This window comes from Bos grunniens, chromosome 3 (assembly GCF_055505025.1).
Source record: "Bos grunniens cultivar Pamir isolate PY7600 chromosome 3, Bosgru_T2T1.0, whole genome shotgun sequence".
Taxonomy (NCBI): Eukaryota; Metazoa; Chordata; class Mammalia; order Artiodactyla; family Bovidae; genus Bos; species Bos grunniens.
Window position 1 is genome coordinate 71,543,000 of NC_141167.1, and position 22,915 is coordinate 71,565,914.

The window sequence follows — 22,915 nt, forward strand, 5'->3', positions numbered from 1 at the left end:
GAAGTGAAACACGGGTAGTGTATGTGTATACAGCCTAGAGGAGGGGTCTGGTCTGCAAACCTTTTCTGTCAAGGTCCAGATAGTAAACAGCTCAGCTTTGCTACCTATTCTCTCACAACTACTCAACTCCACCTCATAGTGAGAAAGTGGTGATGTGCCAATGAACGGATGTGGCTGTGTTTCAATAAAATTTATGCATACTGAAATTTGAATTTTACAACTTTTACACTCTTCTTTAAAAACAAAAAACAAACATGTAGAAACATAAAATCTATTTTAGCTTGTGGACTACAGCAATAGACAGCAGGCTAGATTTGATCCCAGGCTGTAGTCTGCCGACTGTTCCCTGCACACCCCCGCTGTCCCACCCCCTAGGCTAACGCTATCCCCAGATGCTTAACTTAACATCATTGTGGTACCATGGTCTTCAATTGAAAATCTCCCTTCCGCCCCTAAAATCCTTACTGACTTCTGGCAAGATGCCAGGCACTGTGTGAACTCTGGATTTCCCCCTGGCTGCTTCTCCATCACCACCCCCATTTAAGTCCTGCCAGGAACTGTCAACTCACCTCATACAATGACTCTTAATTCTATCTCTAAAAGGCCTCCAGCACCTGCCCTGACTTTCCATTCCCACTGTCACTATCCCAGGTTAAGTTGGCCACGGTATACATATATCCTCTCCATTCAGGTTAGGCTCTTGATGACACTTTCTTCCTACCCAGCCTGACTTGACTGAACAATTACTAACACACAGAATCTTCCCCCAAACTATCTGCTGAATGAACCAAAGCAGTAAAAATACCCACAAGCTCAGCACTCTCTCCATCTGGTCAGCAGTCTGATGTGGCCCATCTCAAAACCAAAAATCTCCTATAGTGAGATGGCAGTACTTAAGGCTTCAGTTTGCTTTTTTAAAGTCAGGCTCGGTGAGGTATAATTTGCAAATACTAAAAGTCACCCCTTTCCGTACAGTTCTATGAGATCTGAAACAACCCCAATCAAAGTATTTCTATCATTCCCCCAAAGTTGCCTTATTCCCTTCTGCAGTCGACCTCCCACCCCTTCAACCACTGCTCTGTTCTCTGTAAGGTTTTATCTGCATCCAACGGTCCATTCCTTCTTAATGCTGAAGAGGATGTCACCGTGTGGGTCTGCAGTTTATCCGCTCAGCAGTCAAAAGACACTGGGGCTGTTTCCGGTTTTTGTCAGTTAGAAATAATGTCACTATAGACACTAACATACAGATTTCTAAATAGACATATGTTTTCATGATGAAGTTTCACTTTTTATAAATGGCCATATTTTCACAGACCCGCAGGATAGGATTCCATGAAATTAAAGAATATCCTCCATGCCTATTCTTCTCACCCTGCCTCAGCAATCTTTCAAAACTGTAGTAACAGTAAGCCTCCCAGGAATATTTGTAGAAAAGGTTTTTGGGGTGGAGTGGGAGGAGCTGGATGGGAGCTGTCTTTCCTTGCTCCCAAGATGAGCCCCAGGGCTGTTTCCCATTCACTGCTGGCAGTGTTTGATCTTCTGGTCCACGGGGCGGCACTGGCTCTCTGGATGTGCACACTCAGGCAAAAACCTGCAGAGCCAGCCAATCAGGCCATTATTTGGTTCGTATAACTTGTTAAAATCTCACGGAATGTACAGCGTGCCATTGTTTTTGTAAGTCCCTTTCATGACTTTGTGAGCTGGCTAATTCAGAGCAGACTGGCCTGATTTCCCCTGCTGGAAGAAAAGACCTTCCTCAAAGACAGCTATTTAACCGTGACCATGGCTGCAACCATCTTGAGCACAAAGCGGGGATGGGGGCTGCAGCCTTGCCGCCCCTGCCCCCACCGAGGCCCCCACAGCCCGGGGCACTTATTCTTGGCGCTGGAATTCACATAATTACTCCTCTTTTAATCTGCTGGGTGACCTAATGTAGCCCTGGCCGGCGACTGCAGGAAATGGTCTTGTGAGATCTGAGCCTTGGGCAGACTGTCAAGTCTGTAGGCCCCTCTTAGAAAGAGCATTTTGGAGCATTAACCCCATAAAGGACGGGGCTCCAAGTGGCTCTAGGCTCCTAAGTAGCCAGTACACACCCAGAGGAAGAAGTCCAAGGGCTCAGGTCTCCTCTCCAGGGAAAGGCTCCAGTCCCGTCCCTTCATCTAACCTGCAGAGCAAGCTCAGAAACTGCAGATGTCTTAGAAAAGCTCACAAGTGGCTCCAGCAAGAGTCCACAAGGGCTGACGACAAAAGAAAAGGCTATTCATTCACTAGGGAGCTCGTGGGAACAAAAGGCTACACTCTGTCCTGACACTTGCGGAGTCAGGAGAGCTGTTTGGTCCGCAAGCACTGTGCTATTTACAACCTGGCCTTGCCTATACAACCTTGGTTAATTTGAGAAGTCTTCCCTATTATGCTATTATTATATTTATTTTCCAATTTGTCTTTCTTAAGGACAATTTATTTTAAAACAAAAAATCTATAATAAACATTTCTTCTAAAAGGAAAATCACAAATTTATAATGAAAATTTCTTCTTAAAAAAATCACCCAGCTCTGCTGTAGCTAATCAGTTCCTTTCCTAAAAATATATACTTTTAAGTCTCTCTCAGAAAAGAGACTCTATTAATACAACTGTAAGGCTATGTGTGAAGAAGCTAGAAAGAATCTTCAGTCTAAAAGGAAGATAAGTATAAAGGGAAAAAAGACAGGAAATAGTATAAACTGATAAAACTTAGCGTATGTGAGTGTGTGTGTGTGTGTCGGGGCAACTCCTGAAGGGTAAAGAAGTAGACCCAGGAAAAGATGAAAAGAATGATAAAGAGTGAAAATGGAAGCAGGTTTCACAGGTTCAAGAAGGGGTTACAGAAGTGAAAGTGTGTGGATTATAATAGCAAACGCAGGAGTGTCGGGGGAAATCTCCAGTCTTTTGAGGTAATATGATGGGTGGGCCATTATTATCTTGTCACATCCTTGGTCTTAATGTCGGAGACACAACATAAAATGCCACCCTTGTTCCAACTGATGTGGCAGTTTTATGATCAAGAGTGACAGATTAAGAAGCCCTGACCAAAACCCTGCCCCCTCCAGCTTGCCATAGGCTTTATTGTGGTTCATCTGCCAGTCGTGTCTGACTCCCTGCGACCCCATGGACACCAGGCCTCTCCTTCCCTCACCATCTCCTGGAGTTTGCCCAAGTTCATGTTCATTGCATCGGTTCCAGTCATCTCATCCTCTGACACCCTCGTCTCCTTCTGCCCTCAATCTTTCTCAGCATCAGGGACTTTACCAATGAGTCATCTGTTCACATCAGACGACCAAAATACTGGAGCTTCAGCTTCAGCATCAGTTCAGGGTTGATCTCCCTTAAGATGATTAGTTTGATCTTGCTGTTTAAGGGACTTTTGGGTCTTCTCCAGCACCACAGTTGGAAGGCATCAATTCTTTGGCATTCTGCCTTCTTTATGGTCTAGCTCTCACAACCATACATGACCACTGAGAAGACCATAGCCTTGACTATACGGACCTTTGTCGGCAGAGTAATGTCTCTGCTTTTCAATATACTGTCTAGGTTCCTGCCAAGAAGCAATTGTCCTCTGATTTCATGGCTGCAGTCACAGTCCACAGTGATTTTGGAGCCCAAGAAGAGGCAATCTGTCACTATTTCCACCTTTCCCCTTCTATGTGCTGTGCAGTAATGGGGCTGGATGCCATCATGATATCATGATCTTCGTTTTTTTGAATGTTGAGTTTTAAGCCAGCTTTTTCACTCTCCTCTTTCATCAAGAGACTCTTTAGTTCCTCTTCACTTTCTGCCATAAGGGTGGTGTCATCTGCATATCTGAGGTTATTGGTATTTCTCCCGGCAATCTTGTTTCCAGCTTGTGCTTCATCCAGCCCAGCATTTTGCATGATGTACTCTGCATATAAGTTAAATAAGCAGGATGACAATATACAGCCTTGACATACTCCTTTCCCAATTTGGAACCAGTCCATTGTTCCATGTCTGGTTCTAACTGTTGCTTCTTGACCTGCATACAGATTTCTCAGGAGGCAGGTAAGAAGTTCTGGTATTCTCATCTCTTGAAGAATTTTCCAGTTTGTTGTGATCCACACAGTCAAAGACTGGCGTAGTCAATAAAGCAGAAGTAGATGTTTTTCTGGAATTCTTTTGCTTTTTCAATGATCCAATGGATGTTGGCAATTTGATCTCTGTTTCCTCTACCTTTTATAAATCTAACTTGAACATCTGGAAGTTCTTGGTTCACGTACTGTTGGAGCCTAGCTTGGAGAATTTTGAGCATTACATTGCTAGCATGTGAGATGAGTGCACATCTGTATATCTGTGATTATTGATTTCCTCCTACCTATCTTGATTCCAGCTTGTAACTCATCGAGCCCAGCATTTCTCATGAATTGCTCAGTGTATAGGCTAAACAAACAGGGTAACAGCAGACAACCCTGTCATACTCCTTTCTTGATCTTGAACCAATCAGTTGTCCCATACAGGTTTCTAAGTGTTGCTTTTTGACCCGTAAACAGGTTTCTCAAGAGACAGCTAAGATGGTCTGTTATTTCCATCTCTTTAAGAGCTTTCCACAGTTTGTCATGATACATGCAGTCAAAGGCTTAGCGTAGCCGAGGAAACAGAGATAGATAAGCAAGATTCCCTTGCTTTCTCTATAATCCAGCGAATGTTGGCAACTTGATCTCTAGTTCCTCTTCCTTTTCTAAACCCAGCTTTGACATCTGGAAGTTCTTGGTTAGCGTAATACTGAAGCCTAGCATGCAAGATTTTAAGCATGACCTCACTAGCATGGGAGATGAGTGCAACTGTCTGATGATTAGCACATTCATTGGTACTACCCTTCTTGGAAATTGGGATGAGGACTGACCTTTTCCAATCCTGCAGCCATCGCTGGGTCTTCCAGATTTGCTGACATAATGAACGCAAAACCTTGATGGCATCATCCTTTAGGGATTTGAATAGTTCTACTGGAATTTCATTGCATCCACCAGCTTTATTAAAGCAATGCTTCTTAAGGCCCACTTGACTTTGCACTCCAGAATGTCTGGCTCTGGGTAACTAACTATACCATCATAGTAATCCAGTTCATTAAGATCTTTTTTTTTTTTAATACAGTTCTTCCATCACAGGCCTAAAAGTGTGGAACTAGAAGGGACACTGGCCCATCCCCTGGTTTTCTAGTTGTGGGGAAAATGGAACTGATCTTGGGTGGCCTCAGTTTGCAGTGGCTTGAAGCAGGGTTCTTGTTCCCAGCTAGAGACTGAGGTCAGGACACAGCAGTGAGAGCACTGAATCTCAGCCTCTAGACCACCAGGGATAGTGGCCAGTGACAAGGCCCTGGCCTGTCGGCTTTGTAGAAATGAATTTCCACAGAGAGACGGAAAGTAGTAAAACAAGTAAAATGTTTATTAGTAGGAAAAGGAATATGTGAATAGACTTACATGGGTGGACTCAGAGCTGCACCCGCGTGGTGGTTTGAATCACTTATATGGGGCACTTCTGCCAGGTTTCCTTTGGCCAGTCATCTCGCTTTGCCTGGTTTGAGTCTGTATTCGGTTTATTTTGGGGTCTTCTCCTGTGTGTGTGCATCTCTTAGCCAAAATGGTTTCTAGAGAAGAGGCCTTATGTGTAGGTTGACATCACCTACTATGGCATGATGCCTCTTTCTGTTTTGACCTCCAAGGAGCTTTATTTTGAAAATGAGGGCTACGGGGTCTCTGTACTATCTTATCTGGGCAGGGCTCAGTGCTCTCTTTCCTCCTGTGCCCCAACAGGGGACAAACTCCAGTTGCTTAGCCTGGGGCCCATCTATCTCCTGCCTCAGAAGCCATAGGGCAAAGGGGGTAAGTCCAAGGTCATGCTGCTAATTAGACAAGAATGTGAAACAGGCTCCCCTCCCTGGAGATCTTAGGGGCTATGTAACTTGGAGTCTCCTATTGGAATGCTATCTGGGAAGGACAGGACACTGAGCTATTACCATGTATTCATTTTTCAGTACAATTATTTTTATCAAATGTTCTAAACACTTACCTGACACAGATCTAGGAAACTAGACACAGAGTAAATACTGAAGGCAGTAAACATATGGCAAAAAATAAACAGGAGCAGTAAGCAGGGCTTCCCTGGTGGCTCAGATGGTAAAGAACCTGCCTGCAATGCAGGAGACCCGGGTTCGATCTCTGGGTCATGAAGATCCCCTGGAGAAGGGAATGGCTGCCCACTCCAGTATTCTTTCCTGGAGAATTCCATGGACAGAGGAGCCTGGCAGGCTGCAATCCTTAGGGTCACAAAGAGTTGGACACGACTGAGCGACTAACACTTTCACTTTTTCACTTTCAAGCAGGTAAAGCAACCCAGAAGAGAAACTCTACTACACAGTTTTGCCTAGGGCTATTTCCTCTAAAAGCTATTTCCTCTGTTTAAAAAAAAAAAATTAGTTTTATCTAGGGTAAAGAATGCTAGGTACGCACAGGAAAATTCCAGAGCTTACACCACTAACCAAAGTCACTACCTTAAGAGCAGGAGGAAGGCGTAGCTGCATGCAGGTTTCTGTTTTCCAATCCACAAGAAGGGTGTTGTTCAGATACAGTGAAAGAGAATCAATTATATGTGATTACAGAAAAGTATCTCATGACTATATTTCACAGTTAAAATCAGACCTCGAAGATGATCATCATGTTTTAGGCTCCTGGCTTGGGGGGATGTGGAGAGAAGGAGGGGGATGGAGACACAAGGAAAAGGTAGAAAAAGAAAAAGCTCCCCTCTCTGGTGGTCAGAAAAGTAAAGAGACAGAAACAGAGGAGAATAAAGATTCCAAAATTCCCGGGGGTTCTTTGCTGCTGCTGCTGCTGCTAAGTCGCTTCAGTTGTGTCCGACTCTGTGCGACCCCAGAGACGGTAGCCCACCAGGCTCCCCTGTCCCTAGGATTCTCCAGGCAAGAACACTGGAGTGGGTTGCCATTTCCTTTTCCAATGTAGGAAAGTGAAAAGTGAAAGTGAAGTCGCTCAGTCATATTCAACTCTTAGCGACCCCATGGACTGCAGCCTACCAGGCTCCTCTGTCCATGGGATTTTCCAGGCAAGAGTACTGGAGTGGGGTTCTTTGGATCTACTCAAATTTTCTTATCACATCAACATAGGGAATTCACCACTTAGGGTAACAAGGTGTCCTTGGGAGGCCCCAGCAGGAGGTCAGCCTGCTGAAGAAATGAAAGACTACCAAACAGTTCTAGAGCTTCCCTGCCAAGCACTCTTCTCTCCAGTTCTCACAGAGGTGCTCCTCGTAGCCTGGCAACCGCCCCGCAGGTCCCCTGGCAAGCCTCCGTATTGATGTGCAGCAGCGCCAGCTTCGGGGAGTGCTGGGAGGACACAGTGCAAACTGGACAGAACCGCACGGTGGACTCCCTCTCCACCCAGCTCTCCCCTGCCGCGACACAGCAGCCCCATCACCCCGTGCGTTAAGGGGTCAGCCTCAGTGGATTCCTTCTCCACCCAGCTCTCTCCTGCCGTGACACAGCAGCCCCATCACCCCGTGCATTATGGGGTCAGCCTCAGTGTCTCCTCTCCTCTAGACACGAGGAGGCAAGGGTGGCCCCAGACCTTTCTCTCTTAATCTGGGAACTGGAAAAATCAGGTGAAGATGGTTAGAAAGTCTCCCAGGTTAAGGGAGACCTGGGACTGTGACTCCCATCAGGATAAGAACGGCGGTCGGCTGGCCACCACCAGTGCTTCTACTGCAAGATGGACTCGGTCAGAGATCTGCTCACTGCCCTCCCCCATTCTCAGGTCACGAAGAACCTCTAAAACCCCGACTCTCAGAAAGGCCCTACATGATACAACATACTTTATACAGAATCGCTACTTTTCTCCACACCGGAGACATATTATGTATACAAAGGGATGATAGGGAAGAAAGCTCAAAGTCAGGGGGCCAAACTGCATTCACCTTATCTACATCTCTCACCTCCCTCAATCATCTTCAGCCACCCTCCAGGCTCTAGGCACCAGCTGGCACCAGTTTACGAGGCCTCTGAGGCATGGATTGGTCAGAAGCGCTCGAGAGGGTGGCTAAGTTTGAGAAATGCTAGGATGCGACTGCACTGGCCCAAGACAACTGACTCATGGGTCCATTCAGACCTTGAGGCCCAAGGCCTCTGTGGAAGTGTTTTCAGAGCTTTAGTGCCCGTGGAGATAAATGAAAATCCCTTATATTTGCTCATTAAGTCCCCAAGCCATATCTCCAAACCAAGGGCAAAATGAGAAAGAAAAAAAAAAAAACAACGTGATGAGGGACACGGAAATGTCATCTCTAAAGTTCTGACCAGATTCAGACAAGGTTGATAGCAAAACGTAAGCTTCAGAAGACCTCAGTGAGTCCCAGAAAAGGGGACTCCTTGAGCCACTACCAGGAGCAGTTCTATCACCGCCAGGGAAAGCAGGGAGCCGGGCAGACAGAAGCACCAACACCACCAACACCTCTTCTTTTAGTCCCAATTTTTAATAGTATCTTGTATTTGCCTCTTGAAGTCTATACTTCTGATTGAGTTGATGTTCACTGCTCTTTTTAAAATTATTTATTTTTAATTGAAGGATAATTGCTTTATAATATTGTGTTGGTTTCTGCCATACATCAACATGAATCAGCCATAGCTATACATATGTTTCCTCCCTCTTGAGCCTCCCTCCCACCCCTCTATGTTGTCACAGAGTCCCGGTTTGAGTTCGCTGAGTCATACAGCAAATTTCCACTGGCTATGTGTTTTATATATGGTAGCCAATACCTCTTCTGAGTCAACATGACAACTTGCAATGACCAATTCACGAATGAGATGCAATAGCTTAGAAAATATTAATATTAAAATGAGTCCTTCCCAAAGTCTCTGCTTAGGTTTAGAATTCATCACTGGATTATCTTAAAGGCTGGGACTTTAGTAAAAGAGAAAAACTGAGCTGTGGAGTAGCGAGGAGGGAAGTGAGCACAGCCTGAATAAGCCGGCAGCAGGAGAGAGCCAGTTTCTGGGACATGGAACAGAGTGAGTTCTAAAGGGCTGCTGTGATTAACACACTGGAGAATTCTAGGACACACTCTTTTATGTTACGGTCAAGTCAGATCAGAGCATGACAGTGCCCCTAATTCCCTGCAGTGCACAATCCGCACAAAAGCACACGAGATGCACCAGGAGGGACACAGACACACCACTCATAAAGTCCTGACCAGATTCTGACTTGCTGGCTCTGTTGGTTTAGGATTACACATTTGCTGCAGTCAAGTTGCAACTCAGGCACAGCCTCGGTAGGAGAGACGGGAAACACAATTCCCATCTCCATTCCAACAAACTCCATTATGACTGCCTCAAGTGACCACATGGTTCTACTAGAGTCTTCTCCTCCAGTAGAAGCTTTAAACCCTCCCTCCTCTGGTCTAAAAGGAAGAAATGCCAAAACCCAGGGGCAGGCACAGTCACGGGCACACAGAAAAGCAAGAATAGGCTTAAACGCTCTGAAACCTGGAGACTGACCTTTGAAAAATAAAGACGAAGTATGGCTCCTAGGGGGCAAGCACTTTAAGTCCTAACTTGTGCCATGATTTCGATGAGAATTCTCTTTTCTGTAGTAGGTGCTGGACACAATTACAGTTCTCAAAAATAAAATAAAACCAAACAAACATACACACCTGAAAACCGGGTGTGTGTGGCAGAAGCAGGAAGTGAAAGGCATTTTAAAACTTGTTTAGCAGTACTGAGTATTCAGATACATTGAATGTCAGTCCACCGGAAAGTAAAAGAATTACACTGCTCACAGGTACCAGCTAGCCACCGAACAAGAGGGTGGCTACTGAGGTGGAGGGGATGGCTCAGAAAGGCTCCCTAGTGGCTCAGTGGTGAAGAATCCACCTGCCAAGGCAGGAGACACAGGTTCGATCCCTGATCTGGGAAGGTCCCACATGCTGCAGAGCAACTAAGCCCATGCGCCCCAACTTCTGACCTGTGCTCTGGAGCCCGGGAGCGGCAACTACTGAACCTGGTGCCCCAGAGCCGGTGTTTCACAAGAGAAGCCACCACAGTGAAAAGCCTGCACATCGCAACTACAGAGTAGCCCCGACTCACTGCAATTAGAGAAACGCCAGAGTGCCACAATGAAGACCCAGCACAGCCAAAAATAAATGAGTAAAATAAAGTCTCATAGAGACCCTTCAGTCCTCCACTGAAGACAAACACAGGTTCACAGTTCCTTGTCTACCATTCCAAAATCCCCAAACTCTGAAAACTGAAAAATTTTAAATAACTCATTCGGCAGCACAACAAACCCTAGCTCATTTGGTGACAAAAACATAATGTGATTTACACAAAATCATCTGTAGTCTATTCATCTCACTTTGTGTGAATATCCTTAAACTGTTGTAGTAATGAGTTTCATTGACTCTAGCCCCCTTTAGAGGTTAGATATATGTACCATATTACCTTTCTAAAAAACTCCAAATTTTTAAAACACATCTGGTTCCCAGGGCTTCAGACAAGGGGGAAAGTTTATAAATATATAACAGGGTGACATAAGAGCCCTGCAAAGATTACTAAAGGCCCAAGAGAATCAAATTACATCCTGGTGGTTTCAATCTAACCAGCTTCCTACACAAGCCAGAGGATGACATTGTGCTAGAAATGGGAAGCCTGTTACCACAGGGTCCCTACCACATGTGAAATCCCGGCTTCCTACCTTCACATATTCCAGAGTTGGGTCCAGGAGATGCTGATCCCTGAAAAGAGAAAATATAAGCATGAGAACAATTGGGAACAACTCCTTCTCACACTGGGTATCTAACATTATTACACCCTATTCATCCACATTATTAAGATGAGTCCATCTCCCAGACAATATCCACAGCCAGGAAGTTAGAAAAGACACATGTTTTCCTGTAAAATTCAAGCCCCCAACATTAGACTATTTATGGCTAGTAATTCTAGAGTCACTAAAGCATAAACATCAGCCTAAAAGTCTGAGGTAAAGAGCTGTGAGGAGTAACAGACACACCAATAAAGCAGGGCCCCGCAGCACTCTGGACCAGGCGGCTGTGCCACACCCACTTTGACAGAAAACAGGAGCTCAGGTGGGGAGCGCAGCCGCCCAAGGTCACCCAGCACCCAGCTAGGTGAGTTCTGAACCCAGCTCTGCTTCTAAATCCCCTGTGTCTTTTGCTGTCAAGCTGAGCAACTCATTCTAATCTTCTTTGGTACCCCAGTGTTTTTTCTCTCTCCATCTAACATCTGCTCAGATCTATTATAATACTGTTAGGATTAACCAGACAAGTAAACAGCAGCAGTGTCACTGAGGAGGCCGATTTATTACAGCGGAAGAGGATCTTAGGCAAAGGAAGGGAGGGGGCACGTGAGAGCTGATGCCTCCAATGCTGGCAGAGTTAGAGCAAGGTGCCCGCCATAACACAGGATGTGAAAACACAGTGCCTTTAGAGACTTAAACTTCACAAAATCGACACGTTCCCCTGAAGAGATGGGATCACTTTTTAAACAGAGTGGCTCTGAAGCTGGTGGGGAGGTTGTCAGTATATCTACAGAAAGCACATGGCCCTCAGGAGGCGGGGGATCCCCACCCAAAGGCAGCCGCCTCCGGAAGAATGAGCTCAAGCCCAGACCCTCAGGGGCTTGGACCTTCCCTCTGTGGAGAGACCCCCGGGAGACAGTAGCACTTCTCTCCTGAACGGGGGCAGCGGACCCCTGCTGGGACACAAGGAGTGGCTCCCACAGCTCAGGGGCAGCCCGTCTTGTTGTAAAGTGGACCCCATCCTCAGAGCTGTTCCTGGACTGGTCTGTCCACTGAGGGTTGCGCACAGCCATGCACACAGAGGCAGGCTGGCTTTGCGGATGCTCCTCTAGGCTGTGTGAGCTCATGAGCTTCTGAAATGAGTGCTTTGTAAGGCCAAAGTATCTGAGAAGGGCTTAAGCTCAGAGTCCCTGGTGCACTTCCACCAAAGAGGAGTATAAATCAGTCTTTCAGAGCCTTAAAACCAAGCATACTCTTTGCCACTAAGCTTGTGTTTGTTCATCAGGCATCTTTTCCCAAAGCGGCCGAGTCTGTCTGCTGTGCTGGGTCACCAGCTCTCCTTCTGCAGTCTGGACTTCAAGCTGATGTTTCCAGGCTTTGTGACCATGAGACCACATGGCGAGGGACTATAAACTTTGTCAGCAGGGCTTTGGCCAAGCTCCCTTTTAAGTTCTCAAACTCCTGGGTTTCTACTGAAGTAACATTTTAGGCTTATAGGCATCCAGTCTCGTGCTAATCATCCAGGCCAGTGGTCTGGCCCTGGGAGTGCAGAAAGATGTTACAGCCACTTGGATGCTGTTTCTCATCTTTTTCAAGTGTCTATTTTTATGTATGTTCTAAAACGTCCATTATATACACTCGTACATGTGTGTCTTAATGCATGGATAACAGTGTAGGTGTGTGCTGTTTATAGCAATGATTTGGTCCTGGGAATCTCTGCACACTAAATAATTGAGGACTCTGAACAATTTTGTTCATGTGGGTTATATCTACTGATTACTGATACTAGAAATTAAACCTGAGAAATTTTCAAGGTGTTTGTGAATTCACACTTTAAATGTAAATCCATTAAAATATTTACATAAATAACATTTTTATGGAAAACATGTTTTTATAGCAAAAATTTAGTGAGAATAGTGACACTGTCATATTTTTGCAGATCTTTTTAACATCTGGTTTACTAGAGGACGGAGAAGGCAATGGCATCCCACTCCAGTACTCTTGCCTGGAAAATCCCATGGACGGAGGAGCCTGGTAGGCTGTAGTCTATGGGGTCGCTAAGAGTTGGGCACGACTGAAGCGACTTAGCAGCAGCAGCAGCAGCTTACTAGAAGATGGGTGAATTCTCGTATCTACTTCTGCATTCAAAATGTTGTGATATGTTTTGGTTGAAACAAATGAAGAAAATCCACCCTCATGAAGTTATGTAATTGAAAAGGGAGGGATACTTTAATAGGTTTTTCATATAATTATGGATGTTCTACTTTAAGAATATACCAAACCTTGACAAGTAATAATTTCTTAAAGGTTAGCTGTGGACTCTGAGGCCATATCTCTTACTCTTTTCCATCTGTCCTGCACTTTGAATGGATCTTTTGTCCATGTCTGATTCTTTAAACACTACTCTGGAAAATATTGGTTCACTGAGTTATGCAGATCTGCCAAATTTTGACCCAATTCATTATAATGTAAAAAAAAAAATCACATTTGTTAATATCATCACTAATCTCGTTAGAAGTTACTGCCTATAGGAATTGTCAAGCTCATGGTGGAGGATTCCATGAGTCTTCTAAAATTTTAATTTTTCACTGGAATTTTTTCATTGGCAACTAACAAGGTCAAATATTTTCCCTGAGCTTCATTTCACTCATTTTGGAGGAAATAGCTTCCAAATACCAAGACCACATAGTCATGATCTGTAATTTTAACTTTTTTTAGGTGTTCAAAGGTCATTCTTTTAATAAATTCTTTTTAGAACTTTGCCCAGGATCTGCTCTTCTCACCAGATTTACCTGTAAAAATCCTTTTCCTTTTACCTTCGAAAGCTGAAATATTCCTCTCTCTCTTTTCTAGGATAGACCTGAAAACTGAGCTCCTTCTATCAGGACAGACCCCTCAAGCTCTATTGGGAAGGGGTGTGGTAACCAACACGGATCAGGCTGGGCGCTGTGTCTGGGTGGTTCCTGAGGCAGCCCCAGCTGCAGTCAGTAGGGTCCCCATTCAGAGGTGGGGTCACCTCCAGGCAGGGTGGCCCTTGTGAGACAGGCTAGGACCTGGGACCCTTTACTCCAAGTGTTTGTATCCAGATAAATTTCACCTGGAGCAACAGAATACAAAAAAACCATAAGGAACTAAAAATAACTACATCCACCCCGGGTTGGGGCAGGTCCTGAATAGCACGTTACAAAAAGGCCAAAATTCAGCTGCCATTTTTGGGCTGCTGGGAGCAAAAGCAGCATACTGCCCATGCCCTCTGCACCCAACAGGACCAAGGGGGTTGGAAGATCATCTGCATCACCCTCTAGCCCAACCCACCAAGCTTTCCTTCCCCTCACCCCATTTACAGGACCAGCTCTCCCCCACCGGGGGCTGGCGAGCAAGGGTGCCTGTTACTTGTTTTCACTCCCTCCTGTGGCATCAGAAGAACCCTGCCTGAAATCCTTGGCTGACCTCTTATCAGTTTCTATTGGTTAAAGAGTCCAAGGACCCAGCTCGGTAACATACCTGCTCTCCCTACCACCCTGCTCTCCTGCCCAGTGGCCCCAGCACAGAGGAGTCTGGGGTGTTCTCCCAAGCATCCCCCCAGGCTTGCATGGACTCCAGTGTTCCCATTTGATCCTCCACCACACACACTTCTCTTGGCAGAAGAGAAGGAAATAGGAGGTGCTGGTTAGGGATAAAAACTGAAGTCTCCTCCTGACCCCACCCTCAACTGAACCCTGCTGAGAGAGTTCTGTTCATTCTTTAAGCAGAACAGTGTGTGAGTGCTAAGTCGCTTCAGTCGTGTCCGACTCTTTGCGACCCTATGGACTGCAGACCGCCAGGCTCCTCTGTCCATGGGGATTCTCCAGGCAAGAATACTGGAGTGGGTTGCCATTTCCTTCTCCAAGGGATCTTCCCAACCCAGGGATCAAACCCATGTTTGCTGTGGTTCCTGCACTGCAGACAGATTGCATTCTTCTGCTCACCCTTTTCAGAGAGGCAAGGGAGGGAAGACAAAGAGAGTACGTTATAAATCCAAAAGCCTTAAAAATCATTGCCTTGAACCAAATTAACAGTATATTGGGTTGGCCAAAAGGTTCGTCAGGGTTTTCTGTACCATCTTACAGAAAAACTCAAGCAAACTTTTTAGCCAACCCAAATATTTTAATGTAGAAGTGCTGTGTCTCCTTTCTCAGCCAGCCTAACCCTAACTCTAATCCATCTAACCACAAAGAAGACATAAGCTAGAAACATAGCAGTTGGCCCTGTAGCCCCAGCCTCTAATTTGAAATAGAATATCCAATTATTCATATAAGACTGCACAGCAAACACTCCTTAAACCACATCTTTATACTCTCCAACAGAGTTCACTAGAAAACAAACAGAGAAACTTGGCAATATAAATGAAAAGCTTTTTTAATCTTTTTTTTTGCTTATGCCAGTTATGAATCCCCACCCATGTGAATCCATGCTGTTGTGTGCATCTCTACCCCTGAGAGTCTGGTGGGCACCACGGGCCCTCTGTCAGGCAGGCTGCCCTGCAGAGCACCATCCACAGACTGCAGGAAAGCAGCAGGATGAAACCAGACTCTGTTATTCTGTTCTTAAGTTTTTTAAGTTTTAAATAACATCACTGTGCTTACTCTGGTTAAATCATTCTTTCCAGTGTCCCACTTTCTCAAGTTCATACTGAGGATGTCTGGCTGGGAGTCTCAGAAATGTTACACATATTTACTATTTTAGTTTATTTCTCATCAGTAACCAGGTTAATAATTTCCTCTCTCTTAAAGGGACACTTGAGCTAGAAGTGTTCGCTATTTTGAGTTAAGAGGTTCTCCGCCTTGAATACACAAACAGAATTTCACTGACATAGATCTTTTCTGAGCAGTTCAAATGCAGATGGAGATGGAAGTGCCCTATGTCTATCTTAAATGAGAGAATGTTTTAAGGGAATGGATGTTTACTTATTTAAATATTACAGGCTAAATTAACGGCTAACAGTGATGTCACACAAATGTTCGTTTGGATATAATATAAAAAGGAAATGCCTGTGATAACATGATTGTTTCATACAATGGAGGGATGTGAGAAACTAGATCCAGCTATATCAGACTGGGGCTCCCCTTAGACTCCACGCACACTGGCGGTGGTTGAGTCACTCAGTCATGTCCGACTCTTTGCGACCCCATGGGCTGTAGTCCATCAGGCTCCTCTGTCCATGGGATTTTCCAGGCAAGAAGAATACTGGAGTGGGTTGCCATTCCCTTCTCCAGGGGAACTTCTAGACCTAGGGAATCGAACCTGGTTCTCCTGCACTGCAGGCGGATTCTTTACCAACTGAGCCACCAGAGCCCTCCGTGCACACTAGTGATGTGCAGAATTTGCACTCTTCCTCTGGTGCGTCCATGCATGTTTACTGTAATGGTATTTATACAATGGTATCTCCCTCTACAAGGTGAGCAATCCAAGAGAAATGGGTTGCTCACTTCACACTCAGTATCCCCCACAGTTCTTGTATTCATCCCCAAACATTAGCAAGCAACTACAGTAGGCCAGACAACAGAAATACAAAGAAGCAAAGGCACAGGTGCTGCTTTTATAGAGAGGCTACAGGCAAGTGGGAAAACAGATCAACCAACTCAGCACAGTTCAAGTTAGAGAGAGTCAATGGGAGGGAAGCTCCATAGAGAGGCCTTGAAGCAACATCTGAGTTAAGGTTTGAGGGCTGAGTAGGGACTTGTCCCAGTGAAGAAGCTGTGGGGCGGGTGGTGATGAGAAATCCTCAGGCAATGAGAGAAGCATGTGATAATACACTACATATGGGGGACCACAGCACTGAGGAGTTGACTTTCCGTTAGCCCTGGCCACCATCATCTCTCACCTGGACTCTGCAATACAAATCCCCAGTTCTGCTTCATCTCTACCACCTCCACACAGTAGCCAGCATGATCCTTACTCAGATCACTGCCCTGCTCAAAATCCTCTACTAGCTCCCATCTTGTCAAAACAAAACCTTGAGGTCCCACTGTGGCCTTTGAGGCCCTGGATGGCATGATCTCAGCCAGCTTTCCAACCTGCATTAGGCAGAATTTCAAAGATGCCCCTTTTTTGAGATTCCTGTCCCTTGAAGTTAATCAAACACTAATCCAGGTACTGCTGTGAAGGGATTTTGCAAATGTTAATAATGTCACAAGTCAGCTGACTTGGGGGATTTGACATGAGGGAGTCTGTTGCCAGAGTGATGTTATGAGAGGGTCTGTGACAAGGCAGAACCCATAGGAGATGAGAGCTGCCCCTAGCAGATGTCCAGAGCCCACAGTCCTACAACCACAAGGAACTGGATTCTGCCAGCAACCTGAATGAGTGTGGAAGCAGACTCCCCACCCCAGAACCTCAGATGAGAATGCAGTCACTGACATCTTGAGTGAGACCCTGAGCTGAGAACCCAGCTGAGCCACATGGGACTTCTGCCCTACAGAATCTGTGGGGTAACAAATGAATGTTAGGTCACCAAGTCTGTGGTAACTTGTTACTCAGCAAAAGAACACTGACACGCTTGTTGCCTATTCCAAAGCCCTACTGACTTTTCTTTCTGTTGTGCAAACGCATCAAGTCAGCTGTGGCTTGGCATTCACTGCTCCTTTGCCTGGAATAGTTTCTCTATATATACTTGAAGGGGCTTCCCAGGTGGCGCTAGTGGTAAAGAATCCACATACCAATGCAAGAGACCTAAGAGATGAGGGTTCGATCCCTGGGTGGGGAAGATACCCTGGAGAAGGACAGGGCAACCTACTCCAGTATTCTTGCCTGGAGAATCCCATGGACAGAGCAGCCTGCTGGGCTACATTCCATAGGGTCACAGAGTCAAATACAACTGAAGCAACTTAGCACGTGTATACTTGAAGGCTCACTCAGGCCCACGTTACCCAGATCTCTCTCAAACATCACCTCCTTAACCAGCCTACCTAAATGAACACCACCACCACACTCTGTCCCCTTATCTGGCTTCATTTTTCCCATATTATGTGATAATTTATGATATGTTTATTTGCTCATGGTCTGTCTATTCCCTTGAATATAATCCTGCAAGAGTGGAGCTTTCTCTGCTTTGTTCCCCTTGGTGTCCCCTGGGCTCTGCACATAGCAGTTGCCCAGAAACCACTTGCTGAATTAAGGAGTAAAAGAACTCCTAAGGAAAGCAGGGGGTTGGGGGAGGTAATAGGTCTGGTGAGGGGTTGGGAGATCAGGATGAAGAGGAGGCAGAGCCAGACTATCAGGGGCTTGGATGCCAAGTAAACACATTTACACTTTATCTTGAAAGCAGTGGGATTTGTTGAAGGCTCTCATGCTGGAGAATAACCAGAGATTTGTGTTTTAGAAAAATCTCCATGCAGCAGTATGGAAAACAGATTAGTCGGGTCCAAATGGAGCCAGGAAGACTAAAGGGAGGATACTATGGGGTCTGGGTAAGAGATGAGTAGGCCTGGGTCAGAGTGACAGTGTGAGGGAGACTTTTAGAAGGCGGAATAGATAGACCTTGGTAAATGGCAGGATGTAGCGGGTGAAAGGAAAGACAGAGGTAAGGATACTCACTGAACTCTTTCTAAGGGAACCAGGCAGATGGTGCCTAGCACTTGGTAGGGACTCAATACATTTGCTAAGAATGAATTAGCAAACACCGTGCAGGTGGCGCAGTGGTAAAGATTCTGCCTGCCAATGCGGGAGACGAAAAAGACGTGGGTTCTACGCTTGGGTCAGGAAGATCCCCTGGAGGAGGAAAAGGCAACCCACACCAGTATTCTTGGCATGCACAGAGGTGACTGGGGGGCTACAGTCCATGGGGCTGCAAAGAGTCAGACATGACTGAGCACACACGTATGCCTGCCTCAAGCACTATACCGTGCTGACTACCAGGATCTGAATTAGTAACCCTTTATCCCTTCACCACCCATTTTCCATGGTTAGTAGTGCACACATGACTGCTGCCATTTAGCTACTGAATATCCCAAATAAGCTCTTCTTCCTTCTCAACAGATACTTATTTTCTGGGGTCTTTCACATCCTTCAAACTATGAACACAGAAATCCTTCTCTTAGAGTATAATAAAATATAATATTTAAGTAATCCCTTCGTACCAGCAAAAGTAGTTAACTCATGAAAACCAAGGAACAATAAAACAAAGGAGCTGTGCAGAAGCTAGATAAGAGAGCCCAATTTTACATAACGCTTTGGTCTCCTCCATCACCCCGCCTCAGCTGCCACTGCTCGTTTATGTCTTTTCTGCAGGACTGTAAGCTCTGTCAAGTCAGAGGCTACTTCTGTCTTGCTCATTAATGTATACTAATCACGTACCAAAGTATTTGTCACATAGTAACCAATTAATAAATAAACAAGGGCAAGGACAAGTGAACATATAATGCACAATTAACCACCATATATACAAATAAAGACTCAGAAAAATAGAAAGTTCCACCCTGGGACCTTCATTTGCTTAACCTGGCAGACCAGGTAGTCTCAAATCTAAATGATAACCAAATTACAAATGTATTTTCAAATATATTGTTGAAGTCACAAGAAAGGGAAAGTCTCAGGAAACACAGACATATATATAAAACAGACACAAAAAGAGAACAAATTAAGAACACAAAATGTGAACAACAACAAAAAGATAAGGAGGGAAGCAGGGAGGCTAAGCCCCGGGTCCGCAAGACTGAGCAACTCACTCTGAAGTTAGTTCTCTGCATAATACTAGAACAGTCAGACCAGGACTACACCGCCCACCACAGAAGAAATGTGCTAAATACAAGACAAAAACATGCTCTAGCAAAGGAAACCCAGGAGACCTGCTATCTCCACCACAGATTCTGATGGAAAAAATAGCAGTAGTAATAGTCTCCCCTAAGAATGTGTAAAGCACAAGTCATCCTTTGGGATGCAAATTTATATGACCTGCTTTGATAGAGAATCCAAAACTGAGCAAAATATTAAAGTGTCTGGGTTAGTGTCAGGGAACAACGTAGAAGTGCTTTCTGGAGGAAAACTTCATCAACAGAAGCTACACAGGATATCCACAAGTTTGGTTAAATATAAACTCCCTTTTAGAAATAATTACATACACCAGAAAATAAGCCCCAATGACAATCTCCAAAATGAGCAGAAATGACAACCGATTGAGATCCCTAAAGAATTCAGATATTAGAATTTCAGAGGTAAGCTATAAAATAATGATGCATGATAATTTTTTTTAAAAGATGGAATAAAAAATGTGACTTAAGAATAAACAAGCAGATACAAAAATAATCTAACATCTAGAAATTTTAAAAAGTTGATCACAACATCTAGATATAAATATAAAAATAATCTTATAAATAAGCCAGACATTACTAGAGAAAATATTTATGAATTAAAATAAATAAATAAATTATACAAAACACAGCAGAGAAAGAGTCAGGGAAAATATAAAAGAGATGCAGAAGGTAGAATGAAAAGGTTTACTTATATTTAACCAGAACTCTAGAAAGAGAGAATAGAAAAAGGCAAAAAGCAACAGTCAAATAATGATGGGAAATCGTCAAAGTTAATGAAAAATACTAATTATCAGATTCAGGCATCCCATGAGTCCTAAGCAGTATAAAACAAAAATAAACACATTTTAAGGAAGTTACAGACTACCAAAAACAAAGAGAAGATCTTAAAAGCAACAGAAGAGCAAAGAAAGGTTGCCTTGACAGCAATGACAATTAGACTGACAGGAGATTTTCAGCAGCCAAAAGGGAAAGTGAGGAGCACAAAATTTCTTGCCCAGAAAACTACTGAGAACAAGGGTGAATAAAGACAATCAGAGACAAATAAAAGTAGAGAATACCCTTCAGGAAGCAGGAAAAGTACGCCAGAAGGAAAACTTAGGGTCTAAGACTGAACGATGCACAGAGAAACTGGTAAATAGACAGGCAACTCTAAAACGGCACTGATGGTGAAAACAAGACAATGTCCAATCCGTGGAGTTAAAAAACAGACAATCAAGCGTTGGTAAGAATGTGGAGAAACGAATCCTGTGCACTGTTGGTGGGAATGTAAAATGGTACAGCTGCCGTGGAAAACAGTATGTTGGCTCTTCAAAAAGTAAAAGTAGAATTCCCATACAATCCAGCAATTTATGTTCTGAATATATACCCCCAAAATTGAAAGCAAGGATTTTGAAGAGATATTTGTGCACATTTATAGCAGTATTACTCACAGATGAATGGATAAACAAAATGTGCTATATACACAACGTGATCTATACCATGGAATATCATCTGGCCTCAAAAAGGAAGAAAATTCTGACATATGCTAGCATACAGAAGAACCTTAAGGACAATATGGTAGGTGAAATAAGCCAGTCACAAAAGACAAATACCCATGAGGATGTCACTTATATGAGGTACTCAGAGTAGTCAAAATTATAGAGTCAGAAAGTAGAATTGTGGTGGCCAGGGGCAGGGGAGGGTGTGCGGTGGGCAGGGAACGGGGAGTTGTTGTTTAATGTGTGCAGATTTTCCGCTTTGCAAGCTGAAGAGAGTTCTGGAGACTGGTTGTACAACAATGTGAATGCACTTACCGTTACTGAACCATGCACTTAAAAATGGTTAAGAAGGTAAATTTTATGGTATGTGTGCTGCTGCTGCTGCTAAGTCGCTTCAGTCGTATCCGACTCTGTGAGACCCCATAGACGGCAGCCCACCAGGCTCCCCCGTCCCTGGGATTCTCCAGGCAAGAACACTGGAGTGGGTTGCCATTTCCTTCTCCAATGTGTGAAAGTGAAAAGTGAAAGTGAAGTCGATCAGTCATGTCTGACTCTTAGCGACCCCATGGACTGCAGCCCACCAGGCTCCTCCGTCCATGGGGTTTTCCAGGCAAGAGTACTGGAGTGGGGAGCCATCGCTTTCTCCGATGGTATGTGTAACTAACTACAATTTTAAAAGACAAACTAAAACACAGGGCAACACTGACATAGGAGCCAAGTGGAAGGTGCCCGAAGCGCATGTTCTAAATCCTGCATTGCTTGAGAAGAAGGAAAGGTATTGTTTTACTCTATTATGTTGTATAAAGTCATTGAAAGGTATTTTTAAACTAACCATTAAATGAATAGGAATAGAGGGTTTTTTTTTTTTAAAGACAATTCAAAATAAGGCAGTTAAAAAAATGACCATAGTTTAGAAAAATGTATGAACAGTACAGACACGAAGAATAAGAGGTAGCTATAAACTCAAATGTATCACCAAACATGGCAACTGTTAACCAGATTAAACTCAAGACAGATTTGCACAATATAGGATATAGCACATGTAGGATACAATCAAAGTGGTTATTTGGAGGAGTCTAGGAGACTAGAGCCTTAAATGCTTACTTTTAGAGAAGACTGAAATTAACTGTTTCTAGCTTAAGAGAACAGAACAAATATTTAAAAAATAGACTAAAGATTTTTAAAATGCAGAAATTAAAAAAAAATGATACAGTAAGGCAGCAACAGATGAAGCCTGGTTCTTCAGGAGTCTAATAAAATAAACCTCTGACAGACATAATCTAGGGGGGGAGAATGAGAGAAGGCACGAAACAGTAGAGAAATAAAGTGGGGGTATAATCAGAGATCCCGGGTCAGGAAGATCCCCTGGAGGAAGAAATGGCAACTCACTCCAGTATTCTTACGGGAAAAATCAGAGGAGGAACCTGGGGGGCTACAGGCCTTGGGGTCACAAAGAGCCACGTGGACATGACTGAGCAACTGAGCACACGCAGCACATAATCACAGATACAAGAGAGCACAGTAAGAGAACACTATGAACATCTTTATACCAATAAATTTGAAAGCTTAGGAAAAAAACAAATTCCTGGAAAAATAATACTAAAATAGACTCAAACAGAAAACCTGAAGAGTCCTATCTATAACAATTAAAAAATTGAGTCAGTTGTTCAACAGCTACAGATCTAGATGGTTTTTCTAACCAGGAAGTTCTGCCAAACTTTGGAATTTATTACTATGAAAATTATATAAACTCAAGAAATTTGAAAAAGAGGATATTATAATTTTGATACTAAAGGACACCAGGTTAATAAAAGAAAGAAAAAGTATAGGTTAATCTTACACATGAAGA

At 44.1% G+C, this 22,915-nt stretch overlaps 1 protein-coding gene across 11 annotated transcripts in view; it reads right to left on the reverse strand.

The window, feature by feature from the left end:
- Positions 1–22,915, reverse strand: part of BCAR3 (BCAR3 adaptor protein, NSP family member) — a 259,712-nt gene that overhangs the window by 80,672 nt on the left and 156,125 nt on the right. For all 11 annotated transcript variants that reach the window (XM_086391286.1, XM_086391285.1, XM_086391284.1 and 8 more), the window contains one exon: positions 10,737–10,776. In XM_086391286.1, the coding sequence (XP_086247412.1) occupies positions 10,737–10,776 (40 nt within the window). The remainder of the gene's footprint in view (positions 1–10,736; positions 10,777–22,915) is intronic.